Here is an 18532-nt window from a genome sequence, read left to right as displayed (position 1 = left end):
ATAAAAGGTGGTCAGGCTTTGGAGCTGCCTGGAGAAAAGGAGGCTCAGAGGGGAATTTCCACCCTACAACTCCCTGATGGGAGAGTGGAGCCACGTGGGATCAAAATCTGCTCCCAGGGGACACCAGAGCAAAAGGAAATGGCCCCAAGTTCCTGCAGGAGAGGTTCATGGTGGACATCAGGAGGAATGAAAGGTGGTCAGGCTTTGGAACTGCCTGGAGAACAGGAGGCTCTGAGGGGAATTTTCACCCCAAAACTCCCTGATGGGACAACAAGGTCGGTCCCGGAGGTCCCAATGGGAGGGGTCTAATGGGGAGGGGGTCCTAGTGGGGGGGTCCCAATGGGTGTGGGGGGGTCCCGGGGCTCCCTTCCCTCTCTCCTGTCGCCGCGCCTCACTGCGCATGCGCGCCCAGAAGCTGCTGGAAGGGCAGCGGGGCGGGGGCGCGCGCGGGGGGGCGGGGGCGCGCGCGGGGCCGCGCACGCGCGGTCGGCGGCGGCGGGAGGGGAGTGAGGGAGGGAGGAAGAGGAGGAGGAGGCGGCGGCGGCGGCGCGCGCGGGGATTTTGCTGCGTCACCACGGGCCGAGCGCTGCGCGGGGCATTGTGGGAGCGAGGCCGCGCCAGAGCCCCCGAGCCCGCCCGGAGCCGCCACCGGAGCCTCTCACCGGAACCCCCCCCCCCCTCCGGAACCCTCCCGGTACCTTCCCGGTACTGCCCAAGCACAACCCGCGACACCGCCCGGAGCCTTCCGCACCCCTCAGGAGCGCCCGCCGGAGCCGTCGCCATCCGCCATGTGAGGCCCGGGGATGGGAGCGGCGCGGGAAGGCCCCGCCAGGCCCCGGCGCTACCGCGGGAGCCGCCCCGGCGCCGCCGAGCGCGGGCTGACCTTGGGCCCTGAGGGGTTTTTTTGTCCCGGTTACCGTGTGGGCTCGGTTACCGGGTGAGGCCCCCGTGTGGGCCCCGGTGGACCGGGATGCGGGCGGGATCTCCCGCTGTGGGTTTTAATGGGGTGTTCGGGGCGTGCTGCGCGTTTCTCGGTGGGTCGGTGCCCACCGAAAGAGCGGAAAACTCCCGGTAAGTAACGCGTGGAACAATCCAGAGCGTGCAGGCGAGAGAATCTGTTTGTAAACTTGGGATTTTCACCCTAAAATCCCTCCCTGCCTTTTGCGCTGGCCCTGAAAGCGTCCAAGGCCAGGGCTTGGAACGGGATGGGCTTGAAGGTTTTTTTTTCCAGCCCAAACCATTCCAGAATTCCGTGAAAAACGGAGAAATAAGGAAAAAAACCTTCAGGAAGGGGTGGAGAAGCACGAAAAGCCCCGGGGCAGGCGCGGTGCTGCAGGTGAGCCGCTGGATTCGTCTCCACGTGCATCCCGAGCGGGATCCCGCGCTCCCTAATTCACCTTTTTTATTTAGAATTCTCCAAGGAATTTAATTTGGGGGCCACCCAAAAGCAAAGCTCTGGTGGATGTGAGTGTTCCTTGAAGAACAACCAGAGTTTTGTGTGTCCAAGAGGAAAAATTGGCTGGGGAAAGAAGAGTTGCAGGCAGCATTTCCACATCTCCAGTGGCAGAACAAGGGTTTCAAACCAGATTTTGGGGGTAAAAAAAAATGAAAAGATTCCTCCCTCTGAGTGTGGTGAGGCACTGGGATGGATTTTCCAGAGTGTGCCCCGTCCCTGGAGGTGTCCCTGCACACGAATGAGCTTCAAGGTCCCTTCCAACCCAAACTGTTCCATGATTCTGTGACCTCCACGTGCTTGGCTGGAAGAATTGGAGGCAGCAGCACCTCCTGAGGTTTTGTTTTTGTCAGGAATTTGAAATGAGGATTAATTGATGGGTTTTTGGTGCCTTTTTCCCAGCCAGGCTTTTACTTTTTTTCTGAAACCCTGAACGGTGGAGGTGCTTCATCTTAATGTGAGTGAAAGTGAGAGAACTGTGATCAAATTGGGGTTTTTTTCGTGTAATTTCTGTAGATTTCATCATCCTGAAACTGCAGCGCTGCTGCATCTGCACAGAATGGTCTAAAATCTAAAATAAGCCTTTTTTAATGAGGAAAAAACCCCACCTTTTCATGGTGTAAAAATTAAAGGAAAAGTCGTTTTGTAAAACAGGTTTTCTTGCTCTCTAGGAGGGGAAAAATCTTGTTGAGGGCCTGATTTTTTTGCAGTGTCCTCGAGCTCTAGGAGCTGTCAGGAGACAAAGGATGGGATTCCATAGGCACAGGATAGGGACAGAAAACATGAAAAGAGATTTGGGAACTTCCTCAGTGCCACGGATGGGGAGATTGGAGATTTCTACTGGTGCCAGAAACCAGGATTTATCCAGGGATATCCAACAGAGCCTTGAGGGCTCTGTGGTGAAGCTGAGCCTCCACATTGCTGGGAACCTTCTAGAACCTGTCCCACAGTGCTGGAATAACAAATCCCCATCAGAGTGTGGGGACTGGAGGAGCCAGAGGAGCTGCAGGGATGGCTGTGGCTGCTCAGGAAATCCCCCAAAATCCCAGGTAGATGGGACAGAGGAAATCCTCTAAATTCTAAATTCCCTTTTTAAACATTCAAATTCCCTTTTCCAAATGCCACGGATGGGTGCTGGATAAGCACGGCAAGCTGAGCTCCCTCGGGGTTTGGATGAGCAGGATGGAGCTGTAAAGGTGACGGGTCAGGGTTTGGAAAGGAGATTTTGCACTGGGAGCACTGGGAGCTCCTTCTCTCCTGGGAATCTCCGTGTGGGCAGGACACTTGAGAAAGGAGCTCTCCAGCAGGTCCTGCCTTACTGGTTGCAACTGGTGAGTCCTGACTGAAGCTCACAGGGAGGTTTTTAACCTCCTCCCATCCTTGGGAGGATGAGATTGGAAAAGGAGATAAAAGGAGGAGAGGCAGCTGCAGCACGTTCCCAGTGCTCTCGGGGTGAATTCCTGGGAAAGCAGGGCAGGTTTAGGTTCAGAAACTTGGAATTAGGAAAATTAAGTTCCAGAAACCTGGAACCTGAATTATGGCAGAGTCAGACTTTTCTGGGATCTCTCTGCTCTGCAGCTCGGATGTGTGAGCTGAGTGGGAATTTCTGGGAGTGCTGTGAGTTCTGTTGGTGCCTCAAATCCCCAATCCTGGTGGAGCTGCTGAGGTCACGGGTTCTGAGCACTCTCAGGGTGAATTCCCAGGAAAGCAGGGCAGGTTTAGGTTCACAAATGTGAATTATGGCTGAATAAAACTTACCTGGGATCTCTCTGCTGTCCAGTTCAGAGCTGTGTGTGTAGCTTTGAGCTGAGTGGGATTTCTGGGAGTGCTGTGAGTTCTCTTGATGCCTCAAATCCCCAATCCTGGTGGAGCTGCTGAGGTCACGAGTTCTGAGCACTCTCAGGGTGAATTCCCAGGAAAACAGCACAGGTTTAGGTTCACAAATGTGAATTATGGCTGAGTAAAACTCATCTAGGATCTCTCTGCTGTCCAGCTTGGCCATGTGAGCCGAGTGGGGTTTCTGGGATGTCACAGGTTCTGAGCACTCTCAGGGTGAATTCCCAGGAAAGCAGGGCAGGTTTAGGTCCAGAAACCTGGAATTAGGAAAATTAGGTTCCAGAAACCTGGAACCTGAATTATGGCAGAGTCAGACTTGTCTGGGATCTCTCTGCTCTGCAGCTCAGCTGTGGGATTTCTGGGATTGCTGTGAGTTCTGTTGCTGCCTCAAATCCTTGGTCCTGATGGAGCTGCTGAGGTCACAGGTTCTGAGCACTCTCAGGGTGAATTCCCAGGAAAGCAGGGCAGGTTTAGGTTCACAAATGTGAATTATGGCCGAGTCAGCCTTGTCTGGGATCTCTCTGCTCTGCAGCTCGGACGTGTGAGCTGAGTGGGAATTTCTGGGAGCACTCTGAGTTCTGTTGCTGCCTCAAATCCCCAATCCTGGTGGAGTTGCTGAGACCACGGGTTCTGAGCATTCTTAGGGTGAATTCCCAGGAAAATGGGGCAGGTTTAGGTTTACAAATGTGAATTATGGCTGAGTAAAACTCACCTGGGATCTCTCTGCTGTCCAGCTCAGAGGTTTGTGTGTAGCCTTGAGCTGAGTGGGATTTCTGGAACTGCTTTGAGTTCTCTTGATGCCTCAAATCCCCAATCCTGGTGGAGCACCTGAGGTCACCAAGCGTCTTGGGGTGAATTCCCAGGAAAGCAGCACAGATACAGGTTCAGAAATGTGAATTATGGCCGAGTCTTATCTGGGATCCCTCTGCAGCTCAGATGTGTGAGCTGAGTGGAATTTCTGGAACCACTCTTGAGTTCTGTTGGTGCCTCAAATCCCCAATCCTGGTGGAGCTGCTGAGGTCACAGGTTCTGAGCACTCTCAGGGTGAATTCCCAGGAAAGCAGGGCAGGTTTAGGTTCACAAATGTGAATTATGGCTGAGTAAAACTTATCTGGGATCCCTCTGCTCTGCAGCTCTGATGGTTGAGCTGAGTGAGGTTTCTGGGAGCGCTCTGGGGTTCTCTTGGTGCCTCAGATCCCCAGTCCTGGTGGAGCTGCTGAGGTCACGGGTCTCAGGGTGAACTCCTAGGAAAACAGAGCAGGTTTAGGTTCAGAAACTTGGAATTAGGAAAATTAACTTCCAGAAACCTGGAACCAGAATTGTGGCTGAGTAAAACTCATCTGGGATCTCTCTGCTCTGCAGCTCAGATTTCTGGGGTTGCTGTGAGTTTTGCCTCAAATCCCCAATCCTGGTGGAGCTGCTGAGGTCACCACGTGTGTTGGGGTGAATTCCCAGGAAAGCAGCACAGATACAGGTTCAGAAATGTGAATTCTGGCCGAGTCTTACCTGGGATCCCTCTGCAGCTCGGATGTGTGAGCTGAGTGGGAATTTCTGGGAGCACTCTGAGTTCTCTTGATGCCTCAAATCCCCAATCCTGGTGGAGCTGCTGAGGTCACCAAGAGTCTTGGGGTGAATTCCCAGGAAAGCAGCACAGATACAGGTTCAGAAATGTGAATTATGGCTGAATAAAGCTCATCAGGGATCTTGCTGCTGTCCAGCTCGGACGTGTGAGCTGAGTGGGAATTTCTGGGAGCTCTCTGAGTTCTCTTGGTGCCTCAAATCCCCAATCCTGGTGGAGCTGCTGAGGTCCCAGGTTCCAAGCACTCTGGGGGTAGATTCCCAGGAAAACAGGGCAGGTTTAGGTTCAGAAATGTGAATTATGGCAGAGTCAAACTTATCTGGGATCTCTCTGCTGTGCAGCTCAGCTGTGGGATTTCTGGGGTTGCTGTGAGTTTTGCCTCAAATCCCCAATCCTGGTGGAGCTGCTGAGGTCACCAAGAGTCTTGGGGTGAATTCCCAGGAAAGCTGCACAGATACAGGTTCAAAAATGTGAATTATGGCTGAATAAAGCTCATCAGGGATCTTGCTGCTGTCCAGCTCGCACCTGTGAGCTGAGTGGGAATTTCTGGGAGCACTCTGAGTTCTCTTGGTGCCTCAAATCCCCAATCCTGGTGGAGCTGCTGAGGTCACCACGTGTGTTGGGGTGAATTCCCAGGAAAGCTGCACAGATACAGGTTCAGAAATGTGAATTCTGGCCGAGTCTTACCTGGGATCCCTCTGCAGCTCGGATGTGTGAGCTGAGTGGGATTTCTGGAACCACTCTGAGTTCTCTTGGTGCCTCACATCCCCGATCCTGGTGGAGCTGCTGAGGTCCCAGTTGGGATGAAATCTCCTCCCTGGGAAGGCTGGAGATGTCTCCATTGACATTGAGAGCTGGGAGTTGTTGCCACCACCCTTGCCCTGTGTCACCCAGGCAGGGACACTGAGATTTCTGTCACTGACAGAGCTGCAGCACCGCTCCAAGCGTCCCTGCAGGGGTTTATTTGTCTCCCAGCACTGAGGGAGCAGAGCAGGGCATTTCTCATCCTCCTGTCCCTCTTGAGAGTCTTTAGTTCCTCGTTAAAAAGAGGAAAATCTGTGTCCAAGAAGGGTTTAAAAATACCACGGGATGAAAATTGCTGCTCTGCTGCTGCACTTCACCTGAATAAGGGGATAATGAACATTGCCTGAAATGCTGCTGTGAGGTTTTCACCACCCTGGAAGAGCTGGAACTCGAGGCTGAATTCAAAATCCATTCAATAAATTAAATAATAGAGAGATTAATTAAATAAATAATAGAGAAAATAATTAAATAATATAGAAATTAATTAAATAAATAATAGAGATATTAATTAAATAAATTAAATAATAGATATATTAAATAAATAATAGAGAAATTAATTAAATGAATTAAATAATATAGAAATAAATTAAATACATTAAATAATTGGATATTGGGATAAATTAATTTAATAAATAAAATAATAATAAAATAAATAATAAATTAAAGAAGATATCAAGATGGGATATTGGGATGAAATTCCTCCCTGTGAAGTTGGTGAGGCACAGGAATGGCAGATAAAAGGGGAGATAATTAATTAAATAAATTAAATAATAAATAAATTAAAGAAGATACTAAGATGGGATATTGGGATAAATTAATTAAATAATAATAAAATAATAAATAAATTCATTAAATAAAATAATATATAAATTAATTAAATAGTGGGATATTGGGATTAATTAAATAATAAGACATTGGGATAAATTAGTTAAATAAGAGTAAAATAATGAATTAAATAAATTAAATAATGAATAATAAAATAATAAATATAATAAATAAAGTAATAAATAAATTAATTGAATAACTTAAATACTATATAAATTAAATAAATTAAATAATAGGATATTGGGATAAATTAGTTAAATAAGAGTAAAGTAATGAAATAAATAAATCATGAATAATAATAAAATGATAAATATAATAAATAAAGTAATAAATTAATTGAATAACTTATACTATATAAATTACTTAAAATAATTAAATAATAGAATATTGGGACAAATTAGTTAAATAAGAGTAAAATAAAATAAAATAATTAAATAAATAATATAAATAATAATAAAATAAATGTAATAAATAAATTAAGTAATAAATTAAGTAACTGAATAAGTTAAATACTATATAAATTAAATAAATTAAATAACAAACCAACAAATATAATAAATAAATTAAATAATATATAAATAAATTAAATAACGGTATACTGGGATCAATTAAATAAATTAATTAAATAATAACTAAATTAAAGAAGATATTAAGATGAGATATTGGGATGAAATTCCTCCCTGTGAGACCCTGGAATGGATTCCCCATCCCTGGCAGTGTCCAGGGCCAGCCCAGAGCTGCTGAGCCATGGCAGGGGTGGCCCTGGCTGAACTCAGGATCCACCTGAGCCTTGCAGGATGCCCTGGGAGCGCAGAGCAGTGTGGGGAGCAGCCCTGGAATGCAGAATTCCCAAATTCAGGCTCTACCCAGGCATTGCAGGATGCCCTGGGAGCACAGAGCAGTGTGGGGAGCAGCCCTGGGCTCTGCCTGTGGGCTCTGGAATGCAGAATTCCTGAATTCAGGCTCTACCCAGGCATTGCAGGATGCCCTGGGAGCACAGAGCAGTGTGGGGAGCAGCCCTGGAATGCAGAATTCCCGAATTCAGGCTCCAGCTGAGCCTTGCAGGATGCCCTGGGAGCACAGAGCAGTGTGAGGAGCAGCCCTGGGCTCTGTGCCTGGCTCTGGAATGCAGAATTCCTGAATTCAGGCTCTACCTGAGCATTGCAGGATTCCCTGGGAGCACAGAGCAGTGTGGGGAGCAGCCCTGGAATGCAGAATTCCTGAATTCAGGCTCTACCCAGGCATTGCAGGATTCCCTGGGAGCACAGAGCAGTGTGAGGAGCAGCCCTGGGCTCTGTGCCTGGTTCTGGATGCAGAATTCCTGAATTCAGGCTCCACCTGAGCCTTGCAGGATGCCCTGGGAGCACAGAGCAGTGTGGGGAGCAGCCCTGGAATGCAGAATTCCTGAATTCAGGCTCCAGCTGAGCCTTGCAGGATGCCCTGGGAGCGCAGAGCAGTGTGGGGAGCAGCCCTGGAATGCAGAATTCCTGAATTCAGGCTCCAGCTGAGCCTTGCAGGATTCCCTGGGAGCGCAGAGCAGTGTGGGGAGCAGCCCTGGGCTCTGTGCCTGGCTCTGGAATGCAGAATTCCCTGATTGCCTGGGCAGGGCTGGCAGGGGGAGGAGGTTTCTGAGCCATTTTCCCTGCTCCAGGGAGCACAGGGCAGTGCAGGTGAGTTCTCTCCAAACACAGAGGTTGCTCTGGAGATCTCTGGCTTTTTTTGTTTTTGAGGTGGTTGTGCAAAGGGAGAAATAATTCCGAATTTCTCTCCAAACACAGCAATTCTCTGGAGCTCTCTGGCTTTTTTGGTTTTTTTTTTTTGTTTTGTTTTTTGAGGTGGTTGTGCAAAGGGAAAATAATTCCAAATTTCTCTGAATAATTCCAAATTTCTCTCCAAACACAGCAATTCTCTGCAGCTCTCTGGCTTTTTTGGTTTTTTTTTTGTTTTGTTTTTTGAGGTGGTTGTGCAAAGGGAGAATAATTCCAAATTTCTCTGCAAACACACAGGTTGCTCTGGAGCTCTGTGGCCTTTTTTTTTGTTTTTGAGGTGGTTGTGCAAAGGGAAAATAATTCCGAATTTCTCTGAATAATTCCAAATTTCTCTGCAAACACAGCAATTCTCTGGAGCTCTCTGGCTTTTTTTTTATTTTTTGAGGTGATTCTGCAAAGGGAGAATAATTCCAAATTTCTCTCCAAACACAGCAGTTGCTCTGGAGCTCTCTGGCTTTTTTGGGGTTTTTTTTGTTTTTTGAGGTGGTTGTGCAAAGGGAAAATAATTCCAAATTTCTCTGCAAACACAGCAATTCTCTGGAGCTCTCTGGCTTTTTTTATTTTTGAGGTGGTTGTGCAAAGGCAAAACAATTCCAAAGTGCATGGGAGTCCCAGTGTGAGAGATTATAAAGAGCTTGGAGCAGTGATTCTCCAACCTGAATCATAATTAGGTCTTAATTATAGCAAATCCATTCTTTAGAGTATCAATACCCCCAAAAAATGTTGGTTTTTTAAAAATTTTGCTTTAGGTTTTAACTCTTTGCCTGACAAAAGCCACTCTGAAACCTGCCCTGTGCAGCTGCTGGAGGTGCTGGGGCTGCTGCTGCCTCTGTCTGTAGTGGCTCATCTCAAAGTTGATCAAAATTTTCATTTGCTGAGACGTTGATTTCAGTCTCAGATTTCAGTGGCTCCTCCCAGGAGCTTTCTGGGGGCGTCACACTCCAAACACATCATTTCTTATTATTCCAGCTCTCTCTCTTTATTCCAAATTCATAATTCCTTTCTATTCCATCTCTCTCTCTCTATTCCAAATTCATAATTCCTTTTTATTCCAGCTCTCTCTTATTCCAAATTCATCATTTCTTATTATTCCAGCTCTCTCTCTTTATTCCAAATTCCTCATTTCTTTCTATTCCATCTCTCTCTCTCTATTCCAAATTCCTCATTCCTTTCTATTCCATCTCTCTCCCTTTATTCCAAATTCATCATTCCTTTCTATTCCATCTCTCTCCCTTTATTCCAAATTCACAATTTCTTTCTATTCCATCTCTCTCTCTTTATTCCAAATCCATCATTCCTTTCTATTCCATCTCTCTCCCTTTATTCCAAATTCATCATTCCTTTCTATTCCATCTCTCTCTCTTTATTCCAAATTCATAATTCCTTTTTATTCCATCTCTCTCCCTTTATTCCAAATTCATCATTTCTTTCTATTCCATCTCTCTCTCTATTCCAAATTCATAATTTTATTCCATCTCTCTCTTTATTCCAAATTCATCATTCCTTTTTATTCCATCTCTCTCTTTATTCCAAACTCATCATTCCTTTCTATTCCATCTCTCTCTCTTTATTCCAAATCCATCATTTCTTTCTATTCCATCTCTCTCTCTTTATTCCAAATTCACAATTTCTTTCTATTCCATCTCTCTCTCTTTATTCCAAATTCATCATTTCTTTCTATTCATCTCTCTCTCTCTATTCCAAATTCATCATTTCTTTCTATTCCATCTCTCTCTCTCTATTCCAAACTCATCATTTCTTTCTATTCCATCTCTCTCTCTTTATTCCAAATTCATAATTCCTTTTTATTCCATCTCTCTCTCTTTATTCCAAATTCCTCATTTCTTTCTATTCCATCTCTCTCTTTATTCCAAATCCATCATTCCTTTCTATTCCAACTCTCTCCTTTCAACTTAAATCACCTTTAAAAAACACAGGAAGCTCAAAATGCAGCTTTTAGGTGCAGAAAGGACATTTTTTGTTCGATTTCTTGTTCAAATCAATGCCTTTGTGCCCCCACAGGCAGCCTGCCTCTGCAAAGTGGTACGACCGGAGGGACTACGTCTTTGTTGAGTTCTGTGTTGAAGACAGCAAAGACGTAAATGTAAATTTTGAAAAGTCCAAACTCACGTTCAGGTGAGTAATTCAAGCACAAGAAGCAGCAGATTTGCTCTGTGAGATGTTTTTGGGGCTAAATACTGATTTATTTTTTGGAGCTAAACGCTGATTTCTTTTTCTCTTGCAGTTGTCTTGGAGGAAGTGATAACTTTAAACATTTAAATGAAATCGATCTTTTTAATAATATCGATCCAAATGTGAGTATCCTCCTGAGCTCTTGATGCTTGTCCAGAGGAATTGCAGATATTCCATCCCTGGAATTGTTCAAGGCCGTGTTGGAGCAACCTGGGCTGGTGGAAGGTGTCCATACCACCCATGGCATGAGTTTGGAATTTGGGTTTTAATGTCATTTCCAACCCAAACCATCCCTTAGTGTTGAGATCCTAAAAAATACCATCTGTCCTTTAGGCTGCTCCCAAGATTTTATTCCTTAAAAATAGGAATATATAGAATTAATATTCCTTAGAACATAAAAGCTCCAAGTCAGATCCAGGAAAGCTTCTCCAGGGGGGTATTTTCCAGGACAAGGAATAAGGGAAGAGGTGAAGATAAAGGAAGGATGTCAGCAGTTCCTGGTGAAGGCCATCCTGATGGCACTGATGGATATTTGGTCTTTTTTTTTCAGGAATCAAAGCATAAAAGAACAGACAGATCCATCCTGTGTTGTTTACGAAAAGGAGAGTCTGGTCAGGCATGGCCAAGGTTAACAAAAGAGAGGGCAAAGGTGGGTCTGGGCTTCTACTGCCTCCCCTGGCTTTTAATTTAGTGAATATTTGGGTCATGTTCAAATTCTGGAGCAGTTTTGGGTCATTTTCCTGCTCCTGATCCCACGGCAGCTCTCGTTAACCTGTTCTAAGTGACAGCCACTTCCTTGTCCTTAAATAATTCCTTGTCCTTAAGTAACTCCTGCTGCTCTTGCTGCAGCTCAACTGGCTCAGCGTGGACTTCAACAACTGGAAAGACTGGGAAGATGATTCAGATGAAGACATGTCCAATTTTGATCGTTTTTCTGAGGTAGGGAATGAAAAATGATTTGGAGTTTTGGCAATAAATCCGAGCTTTTTGTGCACTTTGTCGTTCCTGCATGGGGGTAGCTGATCTGTTAAAACAAGGGTGGGAACGTTGGTTTAGGATTGCTGAGGGTGGAAAGTGGGGTTGGATTCACCCCAAAACGTGGCTCTTGTGTCTGTGAGCAGATGATGAACAACATGGGAGGAGACGACGACGTAGACTTGCCAGAAGTAGATGGGGCAGATGATGTGAGTACGTTGGGTGTGGTGAGCACCCTCAGGAGCCCTGCACTCACCCCTCAGCACTAACAAAGGCTGAAATAGCCCCAAACCCTGGGATGGCACCTGGGGAGACCCTTTCCCTCCCCTGTCTGCAGTGCTGGGGTCACTGTGGGTCTGCAGTGAGGCCAAACTGAGCTCGCTGAGTTCCTCAAAATTCAGATTTGGGAACAGATTTGGGAACTTCTTTGCTGGCGGGGGTGAGGGTGGTAGAGGAGCTGTCTGCTCCACTTCAAGATTGGTTTGTTCTCCTTTCCAGGACTCACCAGACAGTGATGATGAAAGTAAGTTCAGTTGTTTTTGTTGTTTTCCCCCCTCACACACCTGCTGAAGGACAGACCCAGCAGATGTTCATCCTGTGCACCAGCTAAAGCCAGCCCTGGCAGACAAATCTAATCTGGGAAAGCCTCTCCACACAAGCCCCAAATACCAGTTTGACCTTGCCAGGCTGCTGCAGTCCCAGGGAGGCTTTGGCTTTAGGAGCAGCACGTGCTCAGGGTGGCTCTGGCACAATTTGCCCTTGGGAAGGGCCCCAAAATGCCCCATGAGCTCCTTGGTTGGAGGCCAGGTCGTCTTGCTCGTGTCCCTTGTGACATAATAATGCCCTGGGAGCTTTTAAAAACCAACCAAGCAGAAAAAAAAATAAAAATAAAACCCACAAAACAACCCTAAAACCATTAATTCTCTTTTTTTTTTTTCCCCCTCTAGAAATGCCAGATCTGGAGTAAGGCAAAGCGTCGTCTTCAGGGTTTTGGGGAAAGAAGTTCATCACAACATTTCATAATTGAGATAAGAATTCCTGAGTTGATAGCCCTAAAGGGAGATCCTGCATCCTTTAACCCATTTTCAGTCCATTTTAAATGGCTTCACTGATGGTAGGTGTGTCCCATGGCACGGGGCGGTCTTAAAGCCACGAGAGGCAATAACAGTTATGCATGAACCGTTTTCCAGACTTCCAAAAAAAAACAAAACAAGAGATAAAAAAACCACCAAACCAACCCAATTGAGGTGTAGGCAATCCATTGAGAAGAGTTGCAATAAAGTTTACAGAGCCTCCTTGCCTCCATTTACAATGGGAGAACCCTGAATTAACACTGAGAGGTTTAAATGAGTTGTTGGGGTTTTTTTTTTCTCCCTTTTTTGTCCATTTATACCGGGAACAAAAACCCAAAACAAAACCAACTCTTTATCATTGGCTCCCCCCTAAAAAAAAAATAAAATAAAATAAAATCCAGCAGGGCGAGGCACATCCCCTCCTGTTCCCACTTTAAAAAAGTTCAGTTTGGAAAAAAAAAAAAACAAAAAAAAAACTTCCAAATTCTTCTGGTTTTTGGTGTTGGAGCCCCCGAGCGGAGGCTGCCCCTGGTCCCGTGGTGTGACCCCCAAACCTTTTCCACCTCCTCCTCCTCCTCCTCCTCCTCCTCCTCGCCCGGGGTGCGAGTTGGCTGTACATTGTTGCTTGTCAATCTGTACATTTTAGACCAAAATCGTATTTGCACTGTGGGTTTGGCAGCAAGTGACAGAACCGTGGAACCGGGCTGAAAAACCTCAATTTATGTTCAGAGCAGCTGGGATTTTTTTAATGTCTGCATTCTTTCTAATAAACTGTTGAAGACTCCCTGGCTCTCCCTTCGGCCTGGGCCCTGTGCATTCCTCAGCGCCGTGGGGGAAAGGGGGGGGTCACTGGGGTGGGATCCCCTTTTTGGGGCTCAGTGGGGTGGGATCCCCTTCTTTTGGGGGTTCAGTAGGGTGGGATCTTCTATGGGGGGTCACTGGGGTGGGATCCCCTTCTTTTGGGGCTCAGTGGGGTGGGATCCCCTTTTAAGGGGAGTCAGTGGGGTGGGATCCCCTTTTTTGGGGCTAAGTAGGGTGAGATCCCCTTTTAAGGGAGGTCACTGGGGTGGGATCCTCTTTTTTGGGAGTTCAGTAGGGTGGGATCTTCTATGGAGGGTCAATGGGGTGAGATCCCCTTTTTTAGGGGGTTCGGTAGGGTGAGATCTTCTTTGGGGGTCACTGAGGTGGGATCCCCTTTTTTGGGGCTCACTGGGGTGGGATCCCCTTCTTTTGGGGGTTCAGTAGGGTGGGATCTTCTATGGAGGGTCAATGGGGTGGGATCCCCTTTTTTAGGGGGTTCAGTAGGGTGGGATCTTCTTTGGGGGTCACTGATCACTTTGGGATCCCCTTTTTTTGAGGGGTTCAGTAGGGTGGGATCCCCTTCTGTGGGAAGGTAACCCCCTTTTTGGGGGCATTGGTGGGGTCTTCTGTGTGGGGTCAATGGGGTGGAATCCTCTTCTTTTTGGGGGCACTTGGGGTGGGATCCCCATCTGGGAAGGATCAGCGGGGTGGGATCCCCTTTTAAGGGGGGGTAATGGGGTGGGATCTGTGAGGGTTCAGTAGGGTGGAATCCCTTTCTTTGAGGGGCTCAATAGGGTGGAATCTTCTGTGGGGTTGTCAGTGGGGTGAGATCTCCTTATCTTGGGGGCATTTGGGGGGGGGATCCCGTTCTCTTGGGGTCAGCAGGGTGGGATGTGGGATCTCCTCCCACTGGGGACAAGAGCGATCAGGTTCCCCTCAGGTGCGCCCCCATCCCTTGGGGGACAGCGGAGAAATGTTGCGGCGATCCCGGGGGAGGGAGCGATAGGGTGCAGTTTGGGCCTCGGGGAGAAGGCAGGAGCCGGTGCACCGGGGCGGCTCCGGGGGCACTACAGCGACACCGGAGCCGTGAGGCGGACACGGTGCCCGGACGGGGCGGTGCTGTGACCCTCGGCCGTGCGGGGCGGACACGGGCCCGGTGAAGGGCGGCCCCTCGGGGCGGTGCTGTGACAGGGGGTGGAGGCGGGCCCGTCACGGCCCCGGTGCGGCCTCGGCCGCGGTCACGGCGCCCGCCCAAGGACAAGCGCGGGACACGTGCGCCGCCACTTCCGCTGACCTTCGCCCGGGACACGCCCCTTCCCACCACACCACCCTATCAGGCCGCAGCCCGTTTTGATTGATAGATCCACAACCCAATGGTGACGAGGCGCAGCGCGGGCGCCGCATCGCAAAGACCAATGAGAGCGCGAATTCACGCGGCGCCTCTCGGCGGAGCAGCCAATGGGCGCGCGGTGCGGCGGTGACGCGCGGCTCGGCGGCCCCGCCCCGCGGGGGCCGTGAGGGGCGGGCGGGACGCGGGGCTCAGTCGGCGCCGCCATGTTGGGGCTCGCGGGTCGTTCCGCTGCCGCCGCCGCCGCCGCGGCCCGGCCGCTGCTGCCCCGCGGGGCCGCCCCGGGCAGGGACCTCCTCCCGCTGCTCCTCGGCCGCGGGGCCGCCCCGGCTGTCGCCGTCGGGGCGCGTGAGTGTGGGGCGGGCCGGGGTCACCTTGGGGCCTAGGCGGGGGTGCCGGTGCTCAGGGCCCCGGTACCGGGGTGGGGTGTGCCGTGCCAAGCCAAGCGGGCAGGGCGAACGGATGGGCTGCGGCAGAGGAGCTGCGGCCCCGGGGGTGGGCGTAGGGGGCTGCATGGACTGCGGGTGTACCGGGGGCCCTGGTAGCGCTGAGGGGTGGGGGCTCAGGGGGTCCTGGTAGCGCTGAGGGGATCCGGGTGCACCCAGAGCGGTCCCGGCCGCACTGAGGAGGGGCCTGGGTGGGTTAATGGTGCACCGAGCGGGGTGTGGGGATCCATGGTCAGTTCAGGGGGTCCTGGGTGCACCCAGGGAGGTTCAGGGGTCTCGGGCACACCCCAAGGCTTGCAGGGCAGCCCCATCTCCGTACCCCCACGGAGCTGCCGTGCCCCGGCCGACCTTGACTCGTCCCTCTCCCCCCCGCAGGACGGGACTATGCCGCCCAGGCTGCCCCTGCCGCCAAGGCCGGCTCCTCCACCGGCCGCATCGTGGCCGTCATCGGCGCCGTGGTGGATGTGCAGTTCGATGAGGGGCTGCCCCCCATCCTGAACGCCCTTGAGGTGCAGGGCAGGGAGACGCGGCTGGTGCTGGAGGTGGCTCAGCACCTGGGTGAGCAGCTGGGGATGGGAGGGGGGGGTTCCTCCTGTGATGATGTTGTCAATGACTTTCGTTCTCCTGAGCTTGCTGAAGCCAAGGATTTCAATCTGAGGAGGAGGAGGAGGAAAATGGCTGCCCGAGGGCTGTGACCGCACGGCTCAGTTTTCCTCAGGGCTATTTTATTCCTGCTGCTCCTCTTGATTCTTTTCCCAGCAGAATGTCCCCTTGGCAGGGCCTGGGGAAGCCACCAGCAGCTGTCCCCAGGATCAGCCTGAGGACGCTGTGGTGACTGTGCTGTCCTTGGGCCTCGGCAGGGGAGAACACCGTGCGCACCATTGCCATGGACGGTACGGAAGGGCTGGTGAGGGGACAGAAGGTTCTGGACTCTGGTGCTCCCATCCGCATCCCCGTGGGCCCTGAGACCCTGGGCAGGATCATGAATGTCATTGGGGAACCCATCGACGAGAGGGGCCCCATCACCACCAAACAGTGAGTGCTGAGGGGCTGGAGGGCACCCCAGCTGTGAGCAGGGAGGTGGCTCTGGCTCTTCTGGGTCACAGCAGGGACTGTCCCCTGCCAGCCCCCAAGCTGGGGGGCTCAGAGCAGCTGCCCACCCCCTTCCTCCCCTCTTCCTGCTGCAGGTTTGCTGCTATCCACGCTGAGGCCCCTGAGTTTGTGGAGATGAGTGTGGAGCAGGAGATCCTGGTGACAGGGATCAAGGTCGTGGATCTGCTGGCTCCCTACGCCAAGGGTGGCAAGATTGGTACGTGACCCCCAGAGCAGGGCTGGGTCTGGGGATGGTACCTCTGGGAATTCCAACAGTTCCTCTGGGGAATTTTTCCTTCACTGATGATTCACTCCATGACTTTCGTTCTCCTGAGCTTGCTGAAGCAATGCTTTTTATATCTGAGGAGGAAAGAGCTGAAGGGAGACCCTGTGGGCAGCCAGGCTGGCTTTGGGGCTCAGCAGAACCTTTATTTCCCCTCCTCCCAGGTTTGTTTGGAGGTGCTGGAGTCGGCAAGACTGTGCTGATCATGGAGCTGATCAACAACGTGGCCAAGGCCCACGGTGGTTACTCGGTGTTCGCCGGGGTGGGCGAGAGAACCCGCGAGGGCAACGACTTGTACCACGAGATGATCGAGTCTGGGGTCATCAACCTCAAAGACGCCACCTCCAAGGTGTGCAGACACCCTGAGGGAGGGCCAGCAGGGGAGGTTCTGGGTCCCCTGACGTAGTGCCAGCTGTGGCAGTGCCACCGTGCTGACGCCATTGTCCCACCCGCAGGTCGCCCTGGTGTACGGGCAGATGAACGAGCCCCCGGGTGCCCGTGCCAGGGTGGCCCTGACAGGGCTGACGGTGGCCGAGTACTTCAGGGACCAGGAGGGTCAGGACGTGCTGCTCTTCATCGACAACATCTTCCGCTTCACCCAGGCTGGCTCCGAGGTGTGTGCTGGGCACAGGGCGCTGCACCTGTCCCCCACCTGCCCGGCCCCTCGTGCTCTGTCCCTCACGCTCTGTTCCCCTCACAGGTGTCAGCCCTGCTGGGCAGAATCCCCTCGGCCGTGGGCTACCAGCCCACGCTGGCCACTGACATGGGCACCATGCAGGAGCGAATCACCACCACACGCAAGGGCTCCATCACCTCCGTGCAGGTGAGGGCAGGACCACCCCCAGCTTCCCGGGGAGCTGTGCCACCTACCTGTCACCAACTGTCCCCTCTCTGCGTCCCCAGGCTATTTACGTGCCAGCTGACGACTTGACTGACCCTGCGCCCGCCACCACCTTTGCCCACTTGGATGCCACCACGGTGTTGTCCCGTGCCATCGCCGAGCTGGGCATCTACCCCGCCGTGGACCCCCTGGACTCCACCTCCCGCATCATGGACCCCAACATCGTGGGGCCCGAGCACTACGACGTGGCTCGGGGTGTGCAGAAGATCCTTCAGGTGAGGGAGTTGGGGCGGTCCCTCCCTCAGGTGGGGCGTTTGGGTGGGGGCATCACCTCTGCCCGCTCACCCCCTGTGTCCCCCCCTCCCCAGGACTACAAGTCACTGCAGGACATCATCGCCATCCTGGGCATGGATGAGTTGTCCGAGGAGGACAAACTGACGGTGGCTCGAGCCCGTAAGATCCAGCGCTTCCTGTCCCAGCCCTTCCAGGTGGCCGAGGTCTTCACCGGCCACATGGGCAAGTTGGTGCCGCTCAAAGAAACCATCAAGGGCTTCAAGCAGATCCTGGCAGGTGAGGTGGCCCTCAGAGGGGGGGTCTGGGGGAGCCTGGTTGAGCCTCCCACTCCCCCCTGACACATTGTTGTCCCTCAGGTGAATATGACCACCTGCCTGAGCAGGCTTTCTACATGGTGGGGCCCATCGAGGAGGCGGTGGCCAAGGCAGAGAAGCTGGCAGAGGAACACGCCTGAGCCCCCCCTGAACACCCCCAACCCGGCTCCGCTGGGGCCGGACCCCCAGTATTTAACATTTCCAATAAAAACATCGCTGAAAACGTTTGCAGGCTTTGTGTGCTGTGGCTCCTGCTCTCGGGGGGGCTGCAGGGATCCAAGTCCTGGGAGCCCCCCGGGATCCCCTCCATGGGGGGGTTGTGCTGGGTTCTGCTCCAGCACAGGGACCCCCAGAGCTGGGGGCTCCCCTTTGTCCTGTGGGGTCTCCAGGAGAGGAGGAACCCCCTCCTCTCTCTGCTGCAGGGACAGCGCGGGGGGTGACAGATGCTGGTGCCCAGCCCTGTGTCTGTCTGTCTGTCCCAGTCCCCGGCGTTCCCCCGCCCCCCCGCGCCGCTCCAGCTCCACCATTTCGCAGCACAAAGAGCCGCCCCGGCCTGGCCCTGCCCCGGCAGCTGCCACTTTGTCCCCGGGGTCCCGTGGGGCCGCT

General features: G+C 51.4%; 2 protein-coding genes and 2 non-coding genes across 5 annotated transcripts; all 4 read left to right on the top strand.

The window, feature by feature from the left end:
* The first annotated feature begins 514 nt into the window (after positions 1–514).
* Positions 515–13291, top strand: PTGES3 (prostaglandin E synthase 3). 2 transcript variants are annotated; one of them, XM_066567633.1, is made up of 8 exons: positions 515–790; positions 10289–10402; positions 10512–10581; positions 11010–11108; positions 11309–11398; positions 11581–11643; positions 11933–11957; positions 12382–13291. In XM_066567633.1, coding segments are annotated over exons 1-8 (483 nt in total). In that variant the 5' UTR covers positions 515–788; the 3' UTR covers positions 12402–13291. The 2 variants fall into 2 exon arrangements, with proteins under 2 accessions (XP_066423730.1, XP_066423728.1); XM_066567631.1 differs by lacking the exon at positions 515–790 and having other exon boundaries at positions 10254–10402.
* A 1571-nt stretch (positions 13292–14862) lies between these two features.
* Positions 14863–18153, top strand: ATP5F1B (ATP synthase F1 subunit beta). Its single transcript, XM_066567597.1, has 10 exons — positions 14863–15004; positions 15478–15660; positions 15963–16137; positions 16290–16411; positions 16642–16826; positions 16933–17091; positions 17178–17300; positions 17381–17593; positions 17687–17888; positions 17969–18153. Exons 1-10 carry the CDS (start codon positions 14863–14865, stop codon positions 18064–18066), a joined length of 1602 nt encoding a protein of 533 aa, XP_066423694.1. The 3' UTR covers positions 18067–18153.
* Positions 15691–15764, top strand: LOC136568044 (small nucleolar RNA SNORD59). Its single transcript, XR_010785177.1, has one exon. It is a non-coding gene; the product is annotated as a small nucleolar RNA SNORD59 (small nucleolar RNA).
* Positions 16489–16563, top strand: LOC136568042 (small nucleolar RNA SNORD59). The gene has a single exon (XR_010785176.1). It is a non-coding gene; the product is annotated as a small nucleolar RNA SNORD59 (small nucleolar RNA).
* Positions 18154–18532: the final 379 nt, after the last annotated feature.

The sequence above is a fragment of the Molothrus aeneus genome, chromosome 30 (assembly GCF_037042795.1).
Source record: "Molothrus aeneus isolate 106 chromosome 30, BPBGC_Maene_1.0, whole genome shotgun sequence".
Classification (NCBI taxonomy): Eukaryota; Metazoa; Chordata; class Aves; order Passeriformes; family Icteridae; genus Molothrus; species Molothrus aeneus.
This window is presented reverse-complemented; position numbering and strand designations above follow the sequence as displayed.

Bases quoted from the DNA above. Each gene is read 5' to 3' on its own strand.
- PTGES3 (XM_066567631.1), top strand. From the start codon at position 10,269: ATGCCTTTGTGCCCCCACAGGCAGCCTGCCTCTGCAAAGTGGTACGAC. The intron at 10,582-11,009 runs GTGAGTATCCTC...TTTTTTTTTCAG, and splicing joins TTAATAATATCGATCCAAAT to GAATCAAAGCATAAAAGAAC. The intron at 11,109-11,308 runs GTGGGTCTGGGC...CTCTTGCTGCAG, and splicing joins TAACAAAAGAGAGGGCAAAG to CTCAACTGGCTCAGCGTGGA.
- ATP5F1B (XM_066567597.1), top strand. From the start codon at position 14,863: ATGTTGGGGCTCGCGGGTCGTTCCGCTGCCGCCGCCGCCGCCGCGGCC. The intron at 15,005-15,477 runs GTGAGTGTGGGG...TCCCCCCCGCAG, and splicing joins GGCTGTCGCCGTCGGGGCGC to GACGGGACTATGCCGCCCAG. The intron at 16,827-16,932 runs GTGTGCAGACAC...TCCCACCCGCAG, and splicing joins TCAAAGACGCCACCTCCAAG to GTCGCCCTGGTGTACGGGCA.